General features: G+C 40.2%; 1 protein-coding gene across 1 annotated transcript in view; it reads left to right on the forward strand.

Annotated features, from left to right (window-relative positions):
* Positions 1-24,878, forward strand: part of TMEM132B (transmembrane protein 132B) — a 412,137-nt gene that overhangs the window by 208,149 nt on the left and 179,110 nt on the right. Inside the window, exon 4 of the mRNA XM_018561747.1 lies at positions 20,520-20,706. Coding sequence (XP_018417249.1) covers positions 20,520-20,706 — 187 coding nt within the window. The remainder of the gene's footprint in view (positions 1-20,519; positions 20,707-24,878) is intronic.

The following is a 24,878-nucleotide window of genomic DNA, read 5'->3' on the forward strand; positions in this document are numbered from 1 at the left end:
CCGTTACCCTAAGGAGAACTATGGGGAAAAGCCCTAACCCCATAGTTCTCCTTTAACTCATAAGATAATCCAGAGGAAGGCAAAAAATATAATACCCAAAAATGGAAACAAAAATAGAAAATTTAATACTTTTCAGCTAGAAGTTCCATGAGGGCTAATAAATCTCATGGTGAAAAACTCTGAAAGTGGGAAGATCATTAAAAGTGAGAGCTGAATAGAAAACAGTAGTCATCCAAAGTCTTCTTTTAATGGTCTGTTTGGTGTTCACTCTTAACACTAATATATATATTACAACATCCCCCCATAGGGTTCATTGATCATCTATGCACTGTATTGGATCAGCTGACCTATTTTAAGCCTGTATACTATTGTTAGATATGTCATCATAACAATCAAATAGATACATTTATTGTTTATTGATGCCGTAGTAGTAAGAAATGCATTTAGAATGTTGTTTATGCCACAATACCACAAATCTGCATTTCTGCCCCTTTGCAAGAATGTTTTAGAAGCTCAATACTGACTGCAGAGGTCACAGCTTGAGGTGTATGTAAACCCTAACAATGAACTTCTCTTATTTGCTCTCTTTTGAACTGTTAAATATACAATTGAAAACAGTTGTTAACAGTTGTTAAAGTATATCTGTTGGATAAGTGTAAAAACAACCTGCTAATCCTGCCAGAAATTCAGTGCTGTCCATTGTACTCTGCGGTGTTATCAGCCCTGTTCTGCAAAAGTAGACTGCCAAACAGCTTCCCCTCTATATTATGGAAGTGAGTAGAAGGAGAGGTGTTCTCTAGTCCTAACACACATTCCGTTCTATAGTGATAACACTGCTCCGTGCAGTGAATGAGCGTTATCACTATAGAACAGACAGTGAAGTAAAAAAAGGCAAAATAAGACTGGAAAAAACAAGAAAACTGTAACCGCCACATCTAAGGACTGGTGAGCTTTAAAAACATTACATTTTTGTTCTTTGGTTTAGCTACACTTTGATGGTCTATTCACACAATAACCCATACGCTAACACAGTTGCTTTGCAGTCCACTGAGTTTGTAACATGCATTGTAACACGCTTGAGATGCGCTGCCTTGCGGTGCTTTTCTTTTTTTTTTCATGTCATGTGAGGTCATATCCTTCTTTTTTGTTCCAGGGCGTTGTGGTGCGCTGACGCACATTTGCTGAGGATGCTCTACTTTTTTTCAGTGCAGCTAAACACAATGCAACTCACTGGTGCTATGCATTGGGGATGCACTGAGAAACTCATCCCAATGCATATGATGTGAATAGACCCTAAGCCTTGGAAACCCCCATTCATAAAATGCAGGGTGGCATTTATTGCATCATTGGTTACCAGGCCTAAGTAGTGTATTGTCTAGAATATCAATATCTAGAATTGTCAAGGTGTTTATTTAAAAAAAAAACAAAAAAAAAACTAGCCAGTTATAGAAAATATATTTTTTCTTCTAAAATTGGAACTTTAGGTAATAAAATAAAATTGTGAGCAGGAGTTTTCTTTTCCTAAGAGACATACTACTATAGGGTTCTTACCTTCCTTCTCGCAAACTCTTAACAGTGTACACTGAGCTACACATGCACAGCTCAGTGTACAATCCTGGCATATGCTAGGTGGAGGGATAAATTAACTTTTGCGTACATGCAGAGTTACATCATCCCTGCATGGCAAATCTACATGACCAAAGATCCCAAACCCTGAAAAAGTTGTAGAGAAGATGCAGGCACCAGCGAGGGAGCTCCCTGATGCTGCGCCACTGGAATGGAGGTGTTGGGAATTCAAATAGGGCGTACCTCTACAGACCAACTAACTGTGTCTGTATTGGCAGGATATATTTGTATTTGTAATTATAATTGATTATGTTTGGTATCAAAAAAAGGAATTCTACAACAAAAGAGTGCCCCGGCATGTGCAGAATCGTCTTTAATTCAATTGACAATAGATAAACACATACTCACAAGAAGTGCAGTAAAAAGCGCTTGTTAATCCTTTAATCAGGTATAGAAAGTATCACGTATTAAAATATTTAACACAGAAGACGCTGATGCGTTGGCTGGCATGTCGCCTCACAGTTAGACTTCTGTGTTTACGGCTGATGCGTTTCTTGGGGCAATAAAATAGTAGTACAAGAAAATAGTAATTACAAAAATAACCTACTCCATACTCCAGTTGAGGTGCCGCATCTACTTTGTGGAGCTACCAGTTCCATAAACTACGTGTCCCAGGCTGTGTACAAGTCTACGTGTACTGCTGGGAACTCTAGACACACCGGCCCGACAGGATTAAGTCTAGCTTGGCAAGCACTCTCCTTCTTCACATACCTCAGCTCCTTGCACTTTTCCAGCTGCCAGCAAGTTCCACAAAAGGAGGATAATGATGATGTTGCAGCTCACCCCTTCCTCTCCACTTTTACTCCTGCACTGCACCACTACCTTTTGTCCTCCTTTCCAGGCAGCCAGTGAGTGCAGAGTGCAGCATGCATAACTCATAAAAATTATGTTATGCACGCTGCATGTTTGCAAACATTGCAGGCCCTTCCGGAGAATTGCCTGACTCTGCTAATGACCCAGAAAGCATTTGGAAAATGATTGATTCTGGGTTGATTCCAGTAAGTTCCAAGATATGGTTGTCACCTGTTCACATGTGCATTCACTGCGGACTATAATTGGCCACTTCAACCCTCATTACTTAGGCATAACCTGCTGTTGTCACCATCAGAAAACTCACCCTGAAAAATGTCATGCAACCATTGCTGGTGTGGATGCATGTCAACAGGAAGTGGCTGCAATAAGACTGCAGGACATTATGAACACAGAAATGCAACAGAGTTCTGTTTTGGCGGACCTGATCGTGACAGATTGGAAGTAGCCATATGTAAACTGATACATGTCAAACAACATACAGCTATCCTTCCCTCCCCTCATGCTTGGGTGCTGGTGTAATCCTGGACTCTGCCCTCACCTTTCAGCCCCACATCCAATCACTGTTCAAATCCTGCTGCCTTCACCCCCAACATCTCAAAATATGCCCCTTCTTATCCAATGAAACCACACAGCTGCTAATAAACTCACATGTTATCTCTCATCTCAACTATTGCAATTCCCTCCTCATTGGCTTACCTCTACACAGGCTATTACACCTTCAGTCTATTATGAATGCTGCTGCCAGACTCATGTCCCTCACCAACTGCTCAGTGTCTGCAACTCCTCTATGCCAATAGCTCTACTGGCTCCCAAGTGCCCAAAGAATAAGGTTCAAAATATTAATAACCACTTACAAAGCAATCCAGAACTCTGCAACCAAGTTACATTGAGAACCTTGTCTCAGAATTTCAAACATCCTCTTTTCTCCTCCCAAGACCACCTGCATTCTCGCTTTCTCATTGGCTCATCCCATGCTCGTCTCCAGGACTTATCCAGAGTCTCTCCCATCCTCTGGAACCCCCTACTCCAACTTGTCCGTCTATCTCCTACTCTGACTGCCTTTAGATGATCCGTGAAAGTTCATCTCTTTAGGGAAGCCTATCCTACCTCTACCTAACTACTGAACTATTACTTTCTCAAACAACTCATTCTTACACAGCTACCACTTTTTGTATCACTTGCCCCTCCCTTTAAGATTGTAAGTGCTCACGGGCAGGGCTTTCGTAATCATTTTGTCTTGAATTGTATTGTAACTGTACTGTCTTTCTTTATATTGTAAAGCGCTGCACAAACTGTTGCTGCTATATAGGTCCTGTATAATAATATTGTCAGCTTACATCCAACTCCCCATAGGCCTAACATGGGTTCATACAGCTCAGTTTTTTCCTCCATCACAAGATGAAGGAAAAAACTGAATGGGCACAGATGTCACAAGTGAGATATCTGTTCCGTTCTGCTGTGATCAGCAGGGGATCCATGAATTGATCCCCTGCTGTTTGGGACAGATGATGTCCATGTAAAAGGGGCCTTATACAACACTTGCAATACAGATTTGATGGGCCTTGTACGTAGAGGAAAAGTTTAGTAAAGAGGCCAGATGAAACAGGTTTTTTCCTTTTTGACAATATAAATAGACCAATATAAGAAATAAAATAGCAGATTTTAGGAAGTGTTGTTACCAGCGTACATCAAAGAAGAGGGACCCGAGGGTTATTATCACAGACACCAAGGACATAAAAGTGAGCAAGAAAAGCAGCATAAGCTTGCAGGATTCCTTGTTGTGTCTGCATTTGAAGTGGAAGCAGGAAGCAATGCTCTAGCTAGAACACTGGAGATCACATCTTTCTGGAATATTAATATGCAGGAGACACAGAGAAAAGAGCTATTAAAGTGGTCAATAGAATGTAAATTTCCAGTCACTGTGCCTGCTGCTAGCAAATGTAGATATACATGACTGACCTTAGAGGATGAGAGTTGTCACAATCAAGCTCAGTAGTGTAGTATTTAATGGTACTTTTAAAAAATGTGACACATCTGTAAATTTTTTATAGGGCAAGTTTAATTTTCGTACAAATGTGCTGCGAAACTGCTTTAAAAAAAGTCACAGGATACAGCAATCATATATTTCCTATTGTAGCAATAGCTCCCCAAGTAACTGCTGGAATGTTGGGTACTTTTAATTCATTGTAAGAGCAGTTGACCTTTAATTGAAGGTATTTGTAACTCCCTACAGTGTTTCAAAGTTCCATAGAGGTAATAGATGATGTAATCCCCAATAAACAGTACTCCGCTGGAGACAGCAGGGTTTCAGTGGTAACAGACAAGATCAATCCACACAGAGGTGGCCAAAAGCCACTCACCACACAAATGCTGTGTCATTGTCCCCCTGATGGTAGTTAATCTCTTGCATACTTATGAGGGCAGATGCAACATAGGCCACTTTCTCTAACTGCAGACAGGCCGCTTCATCTATAGACACCTCTGTGTTGCTCACACATCTTCCCAGAGGCCAGGAGAGAGGTAGCACAACATTCTGGGGCTTCCCTCTCAAGCCTGCATCTATTTTCTGGTGCCCACATGGGTCCTCTCCTTCTGCAATCCCGGCACTATTCTCTCTCTAGCTCCCCCACCACTCTAGTCCTTCCCCTTACTTCGTCTCTCTTCCTGTGTCCTGGGGACAGGGCTAAGTCTGGCTGCCAATGCAGGCAATCATAGCCCTCCAGTATTCTGCTGGCCTGTCCATCACCCCCCTCTGGGCAGAGTAACCTGCTGTGCATTGAGGATGATGCTTAGGCCGTGTGGCTTAAAGGAGCTGCTGATCAGGGCTACGTTTTCTTATATGCTTGAACAGATCTGCCTGCATCTGCAAGTACATGCTGACCATTCCATAGCTCCCCCAACCCTCTGTTCAGCTGTTCGGAGAAAAGAAATAAGCACAAAAAATACTTCTGGGTATGAAGGTCCAATGCTGTCATGTGGGGATGGTCTACAGCCATGTGTAAGCTACAACTCAAAGGGTGACTTTTTCTGCTTTCAGCAGCATAATGCAGTGGGGGAGTGAAGGAAAGGTGAGTATATGCTACTGGGTAGGGGAACATGGGAAAAGTTCAGGTTAACTTTAAAGAGTCATTCCAGGCAACCAGTGAAACCAATGAGATAGCTACAAAGCCATTCCAAAACATTGTAGCTGTGCTAAAATCAGAAAGAACACTCAATATATCATAATCAAAGTTCTCTGTTCCCACAAATCATAGATTTGGTAGCAGGGCAGTAGTACTTCCTGAAGCCTATGCTATGTATATTCCTATCTCCTATTGCTTTCTGCATTACCAGTCACATGCAATCTTCCAAGGCAGGTTTCAGTCTTTGAGCATGCTCTTAAGATTGACATTTCATTTACATCAGGTTTGCTGTATTAAGAGTTAGCAAAGTGGGTGTGCCAGGATCACAAGCAGGTGTATTCCAGGATCACTAGATTACTGTAGAAAGGTCAACTATATTAATACCAAAATGAGACTTTGAAGTACTAATCAAGTAGGCTGTGTTGCCTGTATGCATCTGAAACGTTAAATGTCAGTTTGGCTTTGGGTTATTTGAGAAAATATTTGACAATGTAATCTGGACATTGACGTAAAAAAATGTTTCTTCTGAGCCAGATTTATTTCACATTTGGTTCAGGCACTTTGCATCTTTTATTCTATTTGTTGATACATTCAAAGTGTTGTGCCTGTAAATCCACTTATCATCACTATTGCTGCAGCATATTTTAGACTCATAAGAAGTAGTTTTCCAACTTGCCAGAAGATTTCTGCCGTGATTACATACCATTACATAATTTTGTCAATCATATAATTTTTTTTATGTCTTGCCAATAACACATTGCTTGATTATCACAGGAAACTATTCATCTAGTGAAGACTTCAGCAACGAAGTTCGCCATTCTATGATTAGCATTAGTCCTGTTCAAGGACCAAACGTTTAAATAGACAACTCCTTTTGTATGTTTAGGAACATGTCTCTGAAATCTTAAAAAAATCTGCCTAGTAAGTTCTACAACAAGAGTTCTACATAATAGCTACAGTAAACGTATACTGATTGCAGTAATCGTAGTAATTGCATTCAGTTCTGCGCATGAAAGTCATGTATTGTATTCTTAATATGCACTGATAAGAGCATTCATAACATAATTAACTGCCTCAAGAAAAGAATGGCTATTATGTTTAACATTCTGATTAGTAAGTGCCAGGACTGCACCGACCGCACATCTTGTATATATTGGCTGCTTTTGCATTACAACAGTTTTAATTTTATTTCACAGCACAATCGTTTGTTACGCTCTTGTAATTTCAAGCTGATGAAAGACAGTATTAGAATTTCAAGCTCTTCACTTCGAGATAAAAAAAAAAGAGAATGCAAACAGAGTTTTCTTTTAATCATTCTGTCACATGCTACAAGGCCATTTAAACAAGAAAGGTCTTCAAGGGCCAAGAATATAAAATGCTGTTTCTAGGAGTAATACTAATAAACAAAACCATTGGAGTAGTGCAAATGAATTTGCTACTAAGCACTTGGCTGAGGGGATATTAAGAATCATGGCTGATCTTATTTATAAATAAGAGGTTAAGGGTTTATGCTTATGGTTAAAGCCTGGACTTTGATTTCATGTAGATGTTAAAGGTTAGATTTAGGGCTAAAGTTGATGATTCAGGTTAAGCTGAGGGTAAGGGTAACCTTACCCAATACTCCTACACCAAAAACAACCACACCTATTTTAACAACCTGGAAAAACTATGAAATGGTTACTTACTACATTGGTTAACTTCACAAAATGTCATGACGGTTGCAGAAAATAGATGCAGGCTGAACATGTGCTACATTTGTGATAGAACCTGTAGGGTAGAGACTATATGGATTAGATATATTTTTCATATGTAGGAGAGACTAGGATCAGTTTGTTCCAAAAACTGTTTGTGATAGCCAAGAAAAATCAGTCTTTACATGAAAGAACAATGTATGCATTCCTGGAATCATTGGCCACATTCCCTTCTCTTCATGCTGTCCTGTTTGTTGTCAGCTCTGGCAAAGTTCATTTTACGTTTGTAACTTCAAATATCCACAGCTCACAACACACTGAATAACTGGTAATGAGAACAGAAGGGAATATTTATGTCTGAAGTAGCTGACACCACAATGTCGAACAAACAAACCTGTTTTTAAGTGCCTACATTGAAAATATTAGTCCTACATCATGGCTGCAACATTTATTTAAAACCATTGCAAGTTCCCAAAATGCAGGAAGAATGGGTCATAAAATGCTTCTCTTGGGCACAGTAGAGAGGCTATAGATCATCAGGTATTGAACACAGACTGTTACTCCCTCAAAGAGCTAAATTGTTTGTGAACTACTCCAGGCTTCCGGGCCGTAGTGTCTGATAATATCCTGTAAACTTATCTTCATTACTGCAATTACTTGTACGTAGTCTTTTGTAAACATTATTTGGCCAGTTACCTATTTCAAAAGAGCCATATGTTCATCTTATGAAGCTGTGTGTGAAAACCTCTATTATACCTCAGATTAGTAAAAGCAGATACTGACATAAATCAACAAATAAATACAAGCTTTTTACTAATTCTAGCATGCTCATTACCCTATCATTAGCTTACTGGGAAGCTTGCTGGAAGAATCCAGTTTGAAAACAAGGTCATTACAACCCTGCTTCTCTTTTCTGTAGCCTTAAGCAGTGAGTTGAAGCCTTGACACAATTTATTTTAAAGCAAACCTGTGTGGTGTGTATTAAGCACCATAAGCTTAACTTTCCATTATCATCCCACCACTGTGTTCAGTGCTGAAAGCTGAAGGAACTATATGCTACTTCCAGGTATAGAGAAGCATGTAAGGATTTCATATCCCCCTATGACCTCCAGTGATTCTTAGCTTACATAGGGATTTCCTTTCACTCCCAAAATCTTAAGGGAGGAAAAAAATGTTAATAACTGCATATGTGATGGTCTTTATTGAAGTAAACCTGCTATTTTACCCTGCATGGGCAAAGCACAGTTTTACTTTAAAGCAGAACTCCAGGCAGAATTTGTATTAACCCTTGCAGTGCAGCTATGCCCAGTGCAAGTGTTAACTGCTCATTTTTTTCTAGGTTAAACAAAAATTATACTCACATGATCCTCCAAGCCAGCTTGCTCTTAGAGCAGACCCTGGAGACTCTCTACCCCTCTGTTGCAGTGGTCGAAAGTCCTGTAAATCATCACCATGTCCATTTATTGGACAACAACGTCACAAAAACAAGAGCCAACGCTTTGAGACCGCACAGGGTCTCTTCCTCAGGGCAGAAAGACGTCTCTTCCTCAGGGCAGGTCACGTCTTTCTGCCCTGAGGAAGAGACCCTGTGCGGTCTCGAAACGTTGGCTCTTGTTTTTGTGACGTCTGTGTCCAATAAATGGACATGTTGAATTATTTTGCTGAGTGCTAGTGATTTCCTTTCCACATTGTATCTTCACGGTGCCATCCGTGACTATCACTGCGAGCACCATCTTCTGTATAGACCCGGACTGCTGCAAGGTGTGCAGAGGACTCCCGTACCTATCCACTTCTGTAAATCATCACGTCTATGCACTGTGTATAGATGTGAGGATGCTGAGAAACATCCCAACGCTGCAGTGCAGGAGGAGACAGGCTTTATTGACTGGAGAAGCAGGAAGCCGGCTATGCAGTTTGGATGAGTATTACTTTTTTTTAGCACCTAGAGAAAAATGAGCCCTTAACCATTGCAGTGCAGGGTTAGCCCCGTTGTAAGGATCAAGATCACTTTTGCCTGGAGTTTTTCTTTAAGCTTAGACTATATATAGATGCAGAATTACTTGTAGGGATACCACATTTCTTTTTACTTTGGGACTTTTAAGCTTTTAATTGTGGAATTCTCTTCAAGGGCCTGTGGTGAATGCAGTGGGGAGAGAAGCAAATAGTGGCAGCAGTTAGGAGAGTAAGAATGTATTGCAATACTGCAATAAAGAGAACCTGTACTGTGTAACTGTGCCCAAAAAAGGCAAGCACAGGACAAAGGATTGGTCAGCAGTATTGCCTCTGGTGTTCCTGCAGCGGATTTTGCTTCTTTGCTTACTTATCATCCTTTGTTCTGTACTCTGCCTCTGTGTGGTGGGGGACATCTTGGTAGAGGAAGGACCGGGGCAGCCTTCAGAAATTTCGGGGCCCCTTACACGGCTTTAGGCCGGGTCCCCCCGCCCCCAAACCGCCACGCTGGGCCATTCACACTGTTATTATTATACATATATACCGCAATGCTGTATAGAGAACACTGAGCCAGTCACATTAGTCCCTGTACAGGAGGAGCTTACACTCTAATGTCCCCCTACAATCACACACTATTATTATACATGTATATAGCTCTGACATATACCGCAACGCTGTACAGAGACTGATGTGACTGAGGGGGGGCATTAGAGTGCAATCTCCTCTGTACAGCGACTGATGTGACTGTGGGGGGGGGACATTAGAGTGTAAGCTCCTCTGTACAGAGACTGATGGGACCGGGGCTTACACTCTAATGTCCTCTCCCTCCCACAGTCACATCAGTCTCTCTACAGAGGAGCTTACCCTCTAATGCCCCCTCCCCCACAGTCACATCAGTCTCTGTACAGAGGAGCTTACCCTCTAATGTCCCCTCCCCCACAATCACATCAGTCTCTGTACAGAGGAGCTTACACTCTAATGTCCCCTTCCCCCACAGTTACATCAGTCTTTGTTTAGAGGAGCTTACCCTCTAATGTCCCCTCCCCCACAATCACATCAGTCTCTGTACAGAGGAGCTTACCCTCTAATGTCCCCTCCCCCACAGTCACATCAGTCTCTGTACAGACGAGCATACACTCTAATGCCCCCCCCCCACAGTCACATCAGTCTCTGTACAGAGGAGCATACACTCTAATGTCCCCTCCCTCAGTGACATTCCAAAAAAATTTTGGTCACTTTGCTGCAATGAAAATTCGTACACAAACGAAAATGTGTACAGACGACCGCTAACGAATTTCGTCCGGAAAACTAATTTTTCCGAAACGAATCGCACATGTCTACTGGACGCAGGGCTTAGGGTTAGTTCACACCATAAGTAGTGCGCTCCGGTCCGATTGAAGTGAATGACACTGTAGCCATGCCCTCCGGCTGCAATGCGATCGCCCGCACGGGATCGCAAGGTACATTGTGCCTGCAGTGCGTTCAGGTGCGGTGCGATCAAAATAGTGCTCGCAGCATTTTAATCGCACCGCACCCGAATGCACTGCAGGCACAATGTGCCTTGCGATCCGTTGCGGGCGATTGCATTGTGGCCAGAGGGCGTGGCTACAGTGTCATTCATTTCAATGGCCCGCCACGCCCCCTCCAGCCCGGCAAAAAAGTGAGCTGGCCGAAACGCACTGCAAGTGGTGTGAACAGGCCTTAAAACGGTACAAGGAGCAGCCATATTCTTGGTATAACCACTTCCAGCGGGGCACGTACATTTACATGAACCTGTGGGAAGTGGTAAAAAAAAAACACGTAATACACGTAATGAAACACACATATCACACACTCATTAAAAACACACACACACACATAGCTTTATTAATAAAAAAAAAAATCACACACACACAACTAATAACAATAGTTAACAAAAAAATGCCCCCCTCTCCTGCTTACCTGTTTTGCAGGAAGGGGGGCTGCATTCCTGGGCTATGCCGATACTCATGTAAGGTACCCGGGCCCCTCAGGCTCCGCCGGGCCCCTTACTTGAGTGTCGGCCGTACCCCCCTGACGGCGGCCCTGAGTAGGACTTTCTCATGTCAGACTGATGACTGGTGATCTGATGACTGGTGGGGAAATAATCAAGAAGTATCAGGATAGATAAATTAAATGGAAACAGAGAGATCCTTGCATTCCTGAACCTCAGGTACAGCTTCCTTTCTAACAAGAACAGTGAGCAGCACAGTGGTGACATCACAAATCTCACTCCAGATCTTCTGAGACCAGCAGTCAGAGGCAGCAGCCTTTGTTAATCTCACGCTGTAGATATACAGCTTATAGGCTCAAGGCACAGTGCCTAAAAATAGTGCACTGCTATTTTTCATTAGTGATAGATTTGTCAGGGCTTGCCTTGAGTTAATGTCCACCTATTGCAGTTTGGACACATTTTCTCAACAAATAGTATGCACATTTTATTACATTATTGTCAGATATTTAAATTTATGGCAAACTTGGAAGTCTTTCTTGGAGGGGAGAATAATGTAATTATGTCCTCTGTATTGCCAGTATAATTTGTAAAACATACATTTTCAAATTAGGCACACAGTCAATAATGACAGTTTAAAATATAAAATTATATATCACACAAATTGCAGCAAAATGCACCTTTTTTTTTATTGTGTCTGCATTCCCTTGCTGCTCAGATCCACTTCTTCATCTTTACCCGTTCTGCTTTGAAAGAACACATGACACTCCTCCTGCCCACCACAATCTAGCACTCAATGGCTGATGCCAATCACTAGGCCCAAGGGCTGTCACAGAGGAACTCTGTGCTAACTCCTGTGCAGGTTTAATCTTTAAGAAAGTCAAATCATGCACAGGACTTTCAGGGGTCGGAAGTGGCAGGACAAAAAGGGAGTGTAGACAAAGGAAACAGAGGAAACCTCATGCTTCCTGTGACCAACCTGCAGCACAACTTTGATTTTTGTTTCTTACACAGAGTCACTTTAAAGTACAATGGCATTTAAAAAAATCCCAGAAAAACCTTTATTGCAGTCTATGCACTCATAACAGAGCTTTCCCTAATACATGGCAAAAAGTGAGGGAAAATCCCACCTTTAACAGGTGTCACCAGAAGAGTTGTGCCCATTTGAAGTTGTCTCCTCTACTCATAAACCAATGACTTTCTGTACTGGTTACCTTGGGCATTAGGACAATGAAGGTGGAACTCTCCAATAGGTACACAAACAGCAATAAAAAAAAAACTGGCAGTGTTTGTAAACCCTCCCCACTCTATCGAAAACCAGAAGAAAATGTTTTTGGGGCTGCAGTTTTACTTTCTTCCAACTCCTTATGTGCCGCCCCAATATGGACATAGAATATGAGATGCATAGCCTCAGTTAATATTAGCATTGTTATAGAGATTAGAATTTATATAGTGTGATTTGCCTAACTAAAAACCAACAAAGAGATCTCCTAGTGCAAGTTGCCAAAGGAAGGGCAGAACTCCGCATTGCTCAACTGCAGGAGACCAGATCAACATCAACCAAGCACACGGCACGTTCTTCTAGATCCTCTCGCTCCAGAGGTGTCCGTGACAAGCAGGACATTCCTAAAAACATTCCAACTGTCAAGCTGAATCTATTCATCAAGAGTGATGTGATTACGGATTCAGACTTCACAGCCATCTTTACCTCGGCTACTCTTCGCATGCAGAAGATTGGAGCTGTGTCTGTTTCACATGGAGACTTTGCACCTGGAGTTACATGAGCCATGTTCTTCAGGTACCTACATGCACCACGCACATCCAGGGATGGACTTATTCAAAGTGTCTTCGACCTGCCAAAGAGACTATCCTATTTCTGGAACTTTACAAGTGTGCCTCTCATGGAGTGACCTACTACACTTGAAGGACTGTTCCAGATTTCATCTGACATATGGACTTGTGCATGTGTGTTCTCTCTTATTTACAGGTCCAGAGGACAGCTGCAAGTTCACGTTATGGACTTTAAGAGTTATTGTTGTTGCATTATATGCATGTTCTCCTTTTATGTCTTTCAGATTTTCAAGACATCAAAGCAAATTGCACTGTTATTTATTTGCATAACTACCGTTGTATTATGTAGATAGTGGCATTATCATGCCAGACGGGGAGTGTGCCGCCCCAACAGGGGCATAGAATATGAGATGCATAGCCTCAGTTAATATTAGCATTGTTATATAGGTTAGAATTTATATAGTGTGATTTGCCTAACTATTTTCTCATAGCTAAATTCATGTGTTATCCTATGCTGCCATCTAGTGGCCTTTTGTTGTAACAAACATGTTTTCTGTAATTATTCCTCATGTGACGATGTATTTCCCCCTAGTGTAGCCCCACCCTTCTTCCTGTGTGCAGTACTTCCTGTGTCATGGGCACAGTTGAAAGCCACATGTAACAAGGACACACAGGTAATCTGCACAGTACGTAGGAAAGGCATCATTTTCTGACCGCACAATACTATAACCGTTCAACTGCTGTTCCTATCATCTGCTGTAATCCTGATGTTAAAGAATAAACACCTCTTTTGAATGAATCGGTATTGACGAGTTCAGCTATCTGACGAGGATTGTCCGCAGTGAGTATATCTGCTTATACAGGCCAGGCATAGAGGTCTCAGCAAGGGATATATTTCGCTATCACAACGATCGGAGTCAGAATACCTTACATCTTCAGTAAAATAGAAGGAAGAGTCAATCTGAGACACAAAATTGGCTATTTGTAAGTTATGATTTTGTAATGAATTCTTTGGTCAAAGATGGCATATTCAAAATAACTGTTTAGATTTTCTTATTAAAAAATGCAAACTCTAAGAAATTCAAGAAGAAGAGAGGAAACACTCTGTTTACCTTAGCAAGCATTGAAACTTAATGAAAGTGGACTGAATTGTCTGCGTGTTTTTTTTTTTTCATATTATTTTTGAAGTGCAACACTTCTTTTTAATAATAATGTAAAATCTTGCTCCTCTGCACTTAGAAACAAAAAAACAGAAGTTTTATTATTATTCGTTGTTACAACCTTGGGAAATGTGCTTATCTGTAATGTGAACTTTCAGGCACTTATGTGAACATCATGTCCTTGTCATTGGAGGACATCCTGTGAAGCACAGTGCGCAGACAGATTTTTAGATATCAAAAATGACAGAGTGCCATGCTGCTTCCAAACATTTCCTTTTTCAAAAACAAAATGATAATGACGTCTAATTATAACATTTGATCACACCTGTGCTCTGAACAAACCAGCTCTGAGTGTTTACAAGAGGACTATCAAAAGTATGTATTTGACTAATTCATACACAAGAGCTCATTTATCTAATGAGATAAGGTCCCTGACCTGCCTCCGCAAAGAATGGATTTCTTTTAAAAACTGTTCTGCTGAATTGGTGTCATTCCTCATCTTACACTGTTATTGTATATGCTTGCGAACTGTTATCACTGAGAGATCATAATTGGCATATGTCTGTGGATTAGGAGGCCTTGTTATAGCTCTAAAACACTGCTTATACAAGTCTGTATTTTATGGTTTATATTGATGGGATAAGACAGCTTAAGTGGTCTGTTCTACTCAAATCAGCACTTCCTGGTCCATCTGGATCTATTTATAGAAGTAGGTTATGCAGCAAAGAGTTGTACTGTACCATGTTAGCCACTGATAAGAGCAGGAAACAGGGAAATTAGTCTGGGTCTCTTTATCAGATAACAGATTTAGCTGTAAATATTCAATGCCTCTTAATCAGGTATTTATTTTTGCACTACCGTAACTTAAGTATAAAGCAGATTGAAGAGAACATTATCTAGACTACACATCCACAAACGCAAGCCATAACACAGTGAAGATCTAAGATATCAATAGATAGGATTCTTGTACTGTTTGTAGTGCAGTTCTGACATCTTGAAAAAAAGGCATGTTCATGATGTTACAAATCCAGAAAACAAGAAATGTTTTTCTCCTTGGGAATGATCGTCCCTTCATCTCCCAGTCTGCAACCAGAACTGTACTGATGCAGCCTAAAGAGCCACACATTCAGCGTACATACAGCTGTTTCATATGTTTTAGGTTTCATCAGTGCAAGATAAGAACTTGGATTTTATGGAGTAGGGTTTGCTAAGTAACAAGGCAGGTGATCCTGTCTGGTTGCTGCTGAAGCTCTACTCACCATGATCTTACTACTGGTTAAACATGTCTAATTGGTATATACAGCACAAATAATTCACAAACCCATGTAAATACAAAACTAGCACTTCCCGACCTCAGCCAAGGTGACCTGAGTCCACACCTCCCAATTATTGAGTTACAAAGAATCATTAACAATATTGCTATTGTGCTGGAGTGTGTTTTAGAAAGGACTCAGATATATGTACTAAATAAATATTTATTTATTTGTTTGAATTATTATAAAAAATCCCATAGTTCAATATAAAATCATTAACAAATAATTCAAACAAATAAATAAATATTTATTTAGTACATATATCTGAGTCCTTTCTAAAACACACTCCAGCACAATAGCAATATTGTTAATGATTCTTTGTAATTCACAAACCCAGTCCAAATCCATAATTCACAGAATGGTCTGGTGAGTTAACCCATGCCAACAAATTAGAATTATGCATCCATGGTGAGATCTGTATTCAGCTCTGGTGAGATCTGTATGCAGCCTGGTGAAATCTGTATTCAGATTTGGTGAGATCTGTACGCAGCTCTGGTGAGATCTGTACGCAGCTCTGGTTAGCTCTGTATTCAGCTCTGCTGAGATCTGTACACAGCCTGGTGGGATCTGCATCCAGCTCTGGTGAGATCTGTACACAGCCTGGTGGGATCTGTACGCAGCCCGGTGAGATCTGTATGCAGCCTGGTGAGATCTGTATTCAGCTCTGGTGAGATCTGTATGCAGCCTGGTGAGACCTGTATTCAGCTCTGGTGAGATATGTGTGCAGTCTGGTGAGATCTGTATGCAGCCTGGTGAGATCTGCGCACAGCCTGGTGAGATCTGCACACAGCTCTGGGGGCATCTGTATTCAGCTCTGGTGAGATCTGTACGCAGCTCTGGTGAGATCTGTGCGCAGCTCGGGTGAGATCTGTACGCAGCCCTGGTGAGAGCTGTGCGCAGCCCTGGGGAGAGCTGTGCGCAGCCCTGGGGAGATTTGTTTTCAGCTCTGGTGAGATTTGTATGCAGCCAGGTGAGATCTGTACGCAGCCTGGTGAGATCTGTACGCTGCCTGGTGAGATCTGTATTCATCTCTGGGGAGATCTGTATGTAGCTCTAAGGAGGTCTGTGCCCAGCTCTGGAGAGATCTGTATTTAGCTCTGGTGAGGTTTGTACGCAGCTCTGGTGAGATCTGTACGCAGCTCTGGTGAGATCTGTACGCAGCTCTGGTGAGATCTGTACGCAGCCCTGGTGAGACACTCCCCTAAAATCATAAGTCTGTATTGTTTTAGAAAAAATGTCACATGTCATATGTCACATATCAGTAATTGGTATCGGCGAGTACCTGATGGAAAATACTTGGTCTTGAAAAAATGGTATCGGATATCCCTAATATATTGTACACAAAATTGCGAATCACCACACGAACAAGGACACCACACCCCTAGGTATACAGAATACAAAAACAAAATAGAGAAATGGGGCTTTAAAAGTGTAATTTATCAAATGCAAGGAGACCCAGTTCAAAATTACACAAACAAGTCACTTAATGTATAAAAATATATATATTCTTTATTAAAATACATAATTAACAAAGATGACAAATTAGCGATATCATTAAATGGTACAAAACCTCCCTGGATCACATATAGATACATACTGTGTATATGACAATAACTTATTAACATATATCTCCTTAAATATCTCTTTATATAATTGCATAAATAATATATTCATCCATAAATGTTCAGTAGATCTATGGTATGATGTGTCCAGTTTCGACACGTTTCGCTCAAGGCTTCATCAGCAAAATATGGAGGTGCCTATAATAATCATATGGATCTAGTAATAAATACATCAATATTTATCCTACTACAAGCACCCCTACTGCCGGAGAGCCAACCCAAACAACCCGGTGTAACACCCTGCCTGGGGTTTTAACTGTTCAATGGACCACAGATGCAGATTGGAATTTCTCTCTGAGAGACGGGTATCAGAGTGTAGCTCCACCGCTTAAGCCAAGTATGGTTTTACGGCGAGGAGGAAGCTACTAAACATCACGCCCCGTTTTAAGCACTTCTACCCTGAGGTGACTTTGGTCCCAACTGCCTTAAAATCATTCACAAGCTCCCCACGTGTAGTTCTGGGCTGATACCTCACTTTTCTCCTGATCATCCTTACCCCATGAGGGGAAATCTTGCATGGAGCTCCAGACCGAGGGCAATTGATGGTTATTTTGTATTCCTTCCATTTGCGAAAAATCGTTCCAACAGTTGTTTCCTTCTCACCAAGCTTCTTGCTGATAGTCTTGTAGCCCATTCCAGCCTTGTGCAGGTCTACAATCTGGTCCCTAATGTCCTTTGACAGCTCTTTGGTCTTGCCCATGGTGGTGAGGTTTGAATGGAAGAAACAGATTATGTGGACAGGTGGCTTTTATATACATAACTAGTTGTCGTTAGGAGCACCTTCTTAAAGTGACAGGACTAATCTGTGTACCTTAGAGCCAGTCTGTGGGAGCCAGAATTATTGTTGGTTGGTATCAAATACTTATTTTACTCCCTGAACTGCAACTCAATTTATAACATTTGTGTTTTTTCTGGATTTTTGTTTGATATGCTGCCTGTATCATTTAAAATACACCTATGATTAAAAAAATTATTTGTCCTTTCATTTCTTTGTAAGCGGGCAAACTTACAAAATCTGCTGGGGATCAAATAATTATTTTCCTCACTATATACTGTATGTTTTGAGTGTGTTTTTTTTGTGAAAAGCCTTTTTTAAGGACCTTTAGGGCAACATGGTTAGAGATTTCATGGACTTCATTAACTGCCTCACTTTAGTTTGCTCACAAACTAGGTGATATTCCCAAAGCTCTATTTCCACAGCTGTGTGGAAAATGTCTATAAGACATGTGGAGAGTCTTATGGACAGCCAGCAATGGGCCACAAAAGAATACACATTAACTTATTGTGACTTAAAGAAACAGAATATTTAAGAGTTTCCAGGTCTAGGACACATTTAGTGTACCTGTCATACAAAACATAACTCTAATAGTACAATCTCAAAGTTTAACTACAACGTACAGTTCATAATAGACATTTCTTAACTAAAATCACCTATAACATCTTAGCCCTTCCCATAACAAGAATGCCGTTGGCATTTTTTTTTTTAAATATTTGGTTTATGTAGGCAAACATGAACCTTAATTGCATGTGATTATTCTAAACCAATTGCAGAAAGCTGGGAGCTGTAAATGCTGCACAGTAAGCATAGAAGCAAAGATGGAAGGATTCAAAACTGTGTTGTAGACCAGACATATACTGGCACTTAGTAAGATTTATGGTATTCAGGACAGTAAATCAGTTACTACTTGTTACTTTATTTTGATTTTTGCATTATTAAATAAGACTGACTGAAGTTTACTAATTAACAGGGATGAGTGAGCTTTGGGTTCAGTTTGCAAATCTTGCCCAATGTTAACTAACGAGGCGGCAATCCCTATTGAAGTCTTTGGGGGTGGAGGGGGCGATCTTGATAATCGATTCTGGCCATTTTAGGTGCTAATAAGTAAGCTATTGTAAAACAAAAAAACATGGAAAGGAGGGCACCGCCATGGTAGTAATGTAACAATGTCAAAATAAAAAAAACACAGTATCTCCTCCTATATATAATTTTCAACTCTCCCTAAGAACACATTGACAAAATGGCTGCTGCAAGCCCACCTTTTTATGAGGAGCCTGGGGATCTATTCCTTTAAATTATTAGGTTTTATGACTCAACTGGCCAGAGGCTAAAGCTAAGCATTGCATTAGTGGTTGTTGATTATTTGTGGCGACGAACTTGAAACGTTTGTGTTAAAAAGTTCATGATATATGAAACCAGGAAACACTAGGCATTTTCCACAAACCTGAACCTTATACCTACTGATACATATGTCTCACAGTTGCATGCATTAAACATTAGCCAGTCATGTGTCAGCTTTCATAAATTAGAATCAAATATGATTTCTGGTTGGCTACTGTGTTTTGTGGCACTGTGCACCATGTATTATGCAGTTAAATAAAAGGTCACTGAATATTCCCTAATGTCTTTGAATTGGCATAATGATTATTGTTACAAGCATATGGTGAAAAAAATGGTGCACATGTGTGCTAGAGGCATTTTTCGTCTTGATACAAGAAGTGACATATTGCCACTTTTAAGCAGTCCTGGAATCCATGAAGGTTCACTTGTGTACCCATATCTGTATTTAGTCTTAATAGTTGATCAGGAAAGAATGCTTATTATGGAAATTACAGTCCTCTAGAATAGTTGTGTGCACAAGAGCTTACAGTCCATTAATAGATATGTATCTTACAGTCTATCTAAGACTAACCATGCATGCGGAGTCTTTATCATATCATCTACCTAACAGTGGATACATTATGCAAAATTCTCGCAGTGTTTGAAGAACTAATTCAGAAGAGAAACTTGGCAAAAGGAGGGATCCTATGAACCCTGCAATATGGGATGGTTATTGAAAGGCTGCCTAGGCATATAAACCATGTGCTAAAGCTTCTCATATGCATATGTGATGATATAATTGCAATTTATGTCCTGACCCCATCACTCTGTGGCTTCCATAACCATTAAGGCCCGTAGAAATTACAATAAACTCCAGAGAAATTCTGGGAACTGCAGCAGTTGTGTACCACAAATGCTTCTTACCATTTAATAATTGATATAGTAGCACTGCATGCTGTCTGACTTTTGGAGTGACAAGTGATGAGAGACAGATTCAAACTGTACTTGAAAGATGATAAAAGAAGACTTCCCAAACAAGTCAGACAAGACTTTCTAGTAACAATTACATTGGAAAAGGTGCTGATGTCTCAAGGCCTTCTGAGAATGTGTTGCTTGACTCCTAATAGGAAAGTGTGGCAAGCACACTAATTAGAAAGATTGCTTCTTTCAGGCAGGTATAGAAAAAAGGCCCATGAGTCACCTGTGATAAATTAGAGCTATTGCAGAATTGATTAGATGATTTATGCTTTGATCACTGCAGTAAAGATAGAACATCCATGCTAATTCATTACCACGAGGTTAGGCTGTTATTTATGCTTGTGGGAGCTATGTTCAAGCAGTGACATTTTCTCAATTTCTTTCAGAGCCAACGACTCGCTTTATGAAATTCTGCAGATGGACTTTGAAATGGACATCAGCAGTGGCTTGGCTGGAGCCCAGCAGATTACATGGCAGGTGGAATACCCAGAGGAAGACTCTGTTAGTGAACTTGTGATTTCCGAAATCTTTGTCAGCCAGGCAGCATTTACAGGGATCGTTCCTATAGCCATGGTATAGTACATGTTTTGTTAATTTTCTGTCTCTGACTTGTGCACAGCTGTCGTCTTTATACAGGATTTGTCAAATAATTGTACATTATAGAAACAAAATAAACTTTGTGGAATTCATGATAGATGCATTCATTTTTAGGATAAGGTGATAGCTAGATCATTGTTCTTTATTGTATAGCAACTGTCAAAATGTATTCTCTTAATTGTTTCAATAAGTCTCCAAAACATATACCCAATTGATCAATGGGTTTTCTTGGAAAGCAGCAAAAATGATTTTTAAGTCTTACAGTTTGATTGAGCTATGTAGTTAATAATTCCTTTACTCATATTAACATCACTGCCCTATAGACAGGGTGTCAGTAATTGGATATGCAGAGCCCAATAGCAGGGACACACACCTTGGGATAGCGTACTCAAGAGATGAATCAGGCACAGATTCCAAATAGGTGGTACAAAAGGGTAAATCCAGTAATCATAGTCAAACGAAGAATAAAGTCAGGGCAGGCAGCAAAGGATCAGAGTCGATAAACGTAGCACAGGTCAGGTATCGGAATCACACGGCTAGCAACTGGAACACCATGTGGATAGCTCTGAAACAACTGAGCACTCTCTCTCTGGAACCTTCCAGATTTATAGTGATCAAACAGGAAGTGATGTCAGGAGGTATAGCAGAAGGGATGCAATTTCTGTCTATAACAGGAAGCACTTAAGTGCTGCCATTTGAATGTAAGGATGCCATGAGACATGTGCAAGAGGCCTCACTATTTTCATGCGGGGAAGTCACAGGACACAAGTCACTGACAATAGTGCCAAGTACTGACATGTTGCTAGTGTGAGGACCACTGCGATTGATACAGGTTAGTTGAGAATTGTGACACAGGGCTATCCAACAACTATATGGGTAATATTGGGCTAATATGAATACTGAAAGCTATAGTCCCAAGATAAACATTTTTCATTAAACTGATTAAAATTTTTAAAAAGGGAGTAAAATGCTCCTTGCTGAGTGGCTCTAGTTTTTATTCTTTGGGTTAGTGTTGAGGGACTTTGGACGTCTATTGATAGGTATGTGCAGCATGCTTTCTGGTACATTTAGCCTTCATTTCAAAATCAGTTCAAAACACTTCTGAGATCTTTAGGAGCTCATTGACAAGTTGATCTAACCCACAGTTGACCTTGTAAGCTGGATCAGCCTGCCTTAAAGAAGTATTAAACTCTTAAACTTGTTTTGAATAATGAATCCAGATCAAACTAATACACTTTTCAATTTTTGTCCAAGCCTTTATAGTCATCATGTTTCTGAACAGCTGACTCCAACCAGCTGACTCAGTTTGGCTTCCCTTAACTTCCTGTCCAGTACAAGATCACAAGGGACAGAGCAGTCTCTAGCAACTGTCTATCTACTAGCTGGGTGAAAGGAGGAGGGAGAGGGGGAGGATGAGGGAGTCTTGCCTTGCTGTGTATGTGTGTTTGTGGAGACACACACAGCTTGCTAGCACATGTACTTGAATGCATTTTTAAGATTTGACTCCTGAGTTTAGTGCCAATTTAAGTTTCCTTTAGGTCAACTCATTTGGTATGTGATACCATCAAAACAAATATTTTTTTAATCTTATTCTCTAATACTATTGCCTGTTCTCCTATGCCAATAATATATCTGTTACACTATCGTTATAATAATAACAGGACAGAGTTCTTTTCCAGAATAGGTATTACCCAACATAGGTCATAGCATCTCGTTCAGCATGTGCTTTGACAGTATATGGACAGTAACACTTGTAAAAAATTTAAGACACTTATAAATTGTTACATTCTGTTACATCATTGTGACTGACAGAACAGTTCACTCCACATTTATGTAAGAAAATACCCCAGATGTATCAATCATGCTGATTCTTTTTCTTGGTTCGGGCCTGGTCAGGTGGACATTGTTGCAAGTGGGAATAATTATACAGAAGTTCAGATTATAATTCATGCTCTTTAAATGTGTAGTTTTTTTAATTTGCATTGTAGGAATGCTTTATTGCAGTTTTAGTGTCATTCTTTGAGTAAATTTAAGTAATTCTTAGTGAAATGTGTTTAATTATGACTCAACAGTGTGCTTTGACGAATCTCCAACTTTTTTCATACTTCTCGATTAGAACTTTTGTTGCTAAAACATTTCACAGACATATAGAAAAGACACATACAATCCAGCAACATAGGAGACTAGAGTATTGCAGCATATTCAGTCACAGATATAAACCAGCACTTCTGTGGTTACTGAGCCTGCAGCCATGTATAACAATAGAAGGTTAATGACAACCAATCACAATCAAAGATTGCCAGATTTCGCACTGACTCATGCTCAAACTACTTTACCTCCATTTTTTTTATATTTCTGGGCCGTTGGTAATAGAACCAATTTATTTGAATTTTTGGTGTATTTCTACATAACCCATAAAAGTCATTTTAGCAGTGTTAAGTGTAGCATCTGGCAGTGTTTGAGTGATTGGAAGTGCTGCTAAAAAGTACACGCAGCATCCTCTTTTGAACAAAAGTACTCTTTAGTGCACTAGACAATCTTCACTTGTTCCTTGGTTTCTGCTAATGTTCTCAGATAGTTATTCATATTTAAAGTGACTCCACTAATGAATCCCTGAAACATCTAAGAGCAAAATATTCATGATACAAAATTGAAGATCAGATGGCAAATTGAAGAAATCACAAAGGTGCAAACGTCCCAGGGACCTTAGTTCTCCAGAGGAGCATTTCATGTTGGCAGGTCTAACTTAGCTTTGATCCCTTTTCAGGTACTATTAGAACAGGCTCATTAGTCTTTGAAAGTGAATATATACAGCATATCTGAGCTCCTACTTGTCTGTTACAACCTGCTAATATCTGCACAGATGATTGGGGACAAGTTGTTTTGTGCTCATGTGTCACATTGCCTAAAATGCACTTGCAAGAAATAATTAAAATGCACTGAAGGTCTCACACTTTACGGTCAGAGTGACTTAGTTACCGCAGGTCATACCCAGCCATTATTATAGGCTGTGAAAGATTCATACTATTCTTCTGACTTTTTATTCCTGAAGTAAACAATAATAATAGTCTGCTGCAGACGATTTTCTACTAATGTCCCTTAATGATGTGGTACAGGACTGTCTGTGCTTTCAAGATTTCAGACCTTGTATATCTCTATAACACCCACAACCACTGTTCCTTTTACTTTTCATCCTTGTGCTAATAATTACTGAGCGCATATTGAATATTTACAAAAGAAAGCCATAGAGCATAACTAAGCATTGCATCCTTAAAGTTAAAGGGATATCGTATGGCAAGTTCAGTGCTTATTCCCCTGTCTACAAAATCTTTTTCGGAGTGGAAATTGCTATTTCTATTCATCTTTTAGATTTTTTTTTATATTTATTTTTGTTTTGTATAGAAATACATGGGGAAATAGATAGAAATAAACCCCCAAAACATGAAGATGCAATAGGTGATACAGGTCACAGTTTTTGTATACAGTAGTTAGACCTCAGTGTTCCTTGTAAGTATTTCAGGGTACAGTGGTGTAGAAACAGCACCTTTGGTGCCACTGCAAAGTTTTTACTGTCCCACCCTCACCTTAAGAGGATGCACAACAAAGCATCATACCACTCTCTGGTGCTTCCCATTTTCCCTGTATGGATCTGCAATGAAGAAGCTGAACTACTATGGCTTCTGCTCCACACTGCTGGCATATGATCATGTAAGCCCTAAAAGTTCTGGCAGAAAGGCCTTTTGAGCGGTATATAATGTTTGTGAATTATTTGCTTTGTTTGTCTGCTATGGTTTCTGTATAATTTGCCCAGTGTATAGCATCTGAGGATTAATTTTCTGCACAGCATGAAAGCTGTTTAAATATGCATTTAAAGACAGACGAACATGTTTCATCCATACTTTCTTTTGCTGTTTATATTTTATTGGCAGAAATTGGGCTCCCAGAACACAATTATTATTTTAAAAAACCACATGTTCAGAGACACTATAGCAGCACCTACTGCAGGTGAAATGGAAGAATGGTCTGTGTTACTGTACTAAATTGTAAGATTCTGAGTTCCATTTCTTGTTTATCCTGATACTTTGATGCTCTCCCGCTTTACAGATAGGAATGAGGGAAACAGCTTTAATGTAAACTGGCACTGCAAC

This window comes from Nanorana parkeri, unplaced genomic scaffold (assembly GCF_000935625.1).
Source record: "Nanorana parkeri isolate BGI_ZX_2015 unplaced genomic scaffold, ASM93562v1 scaffold541, whole genome shotgun sequence".
NCBI lineage: Eukaryota > Metazoa > Chordata > Amphibia > Anura > Dicroglossidae > Nanorana > Nanorana parkeri.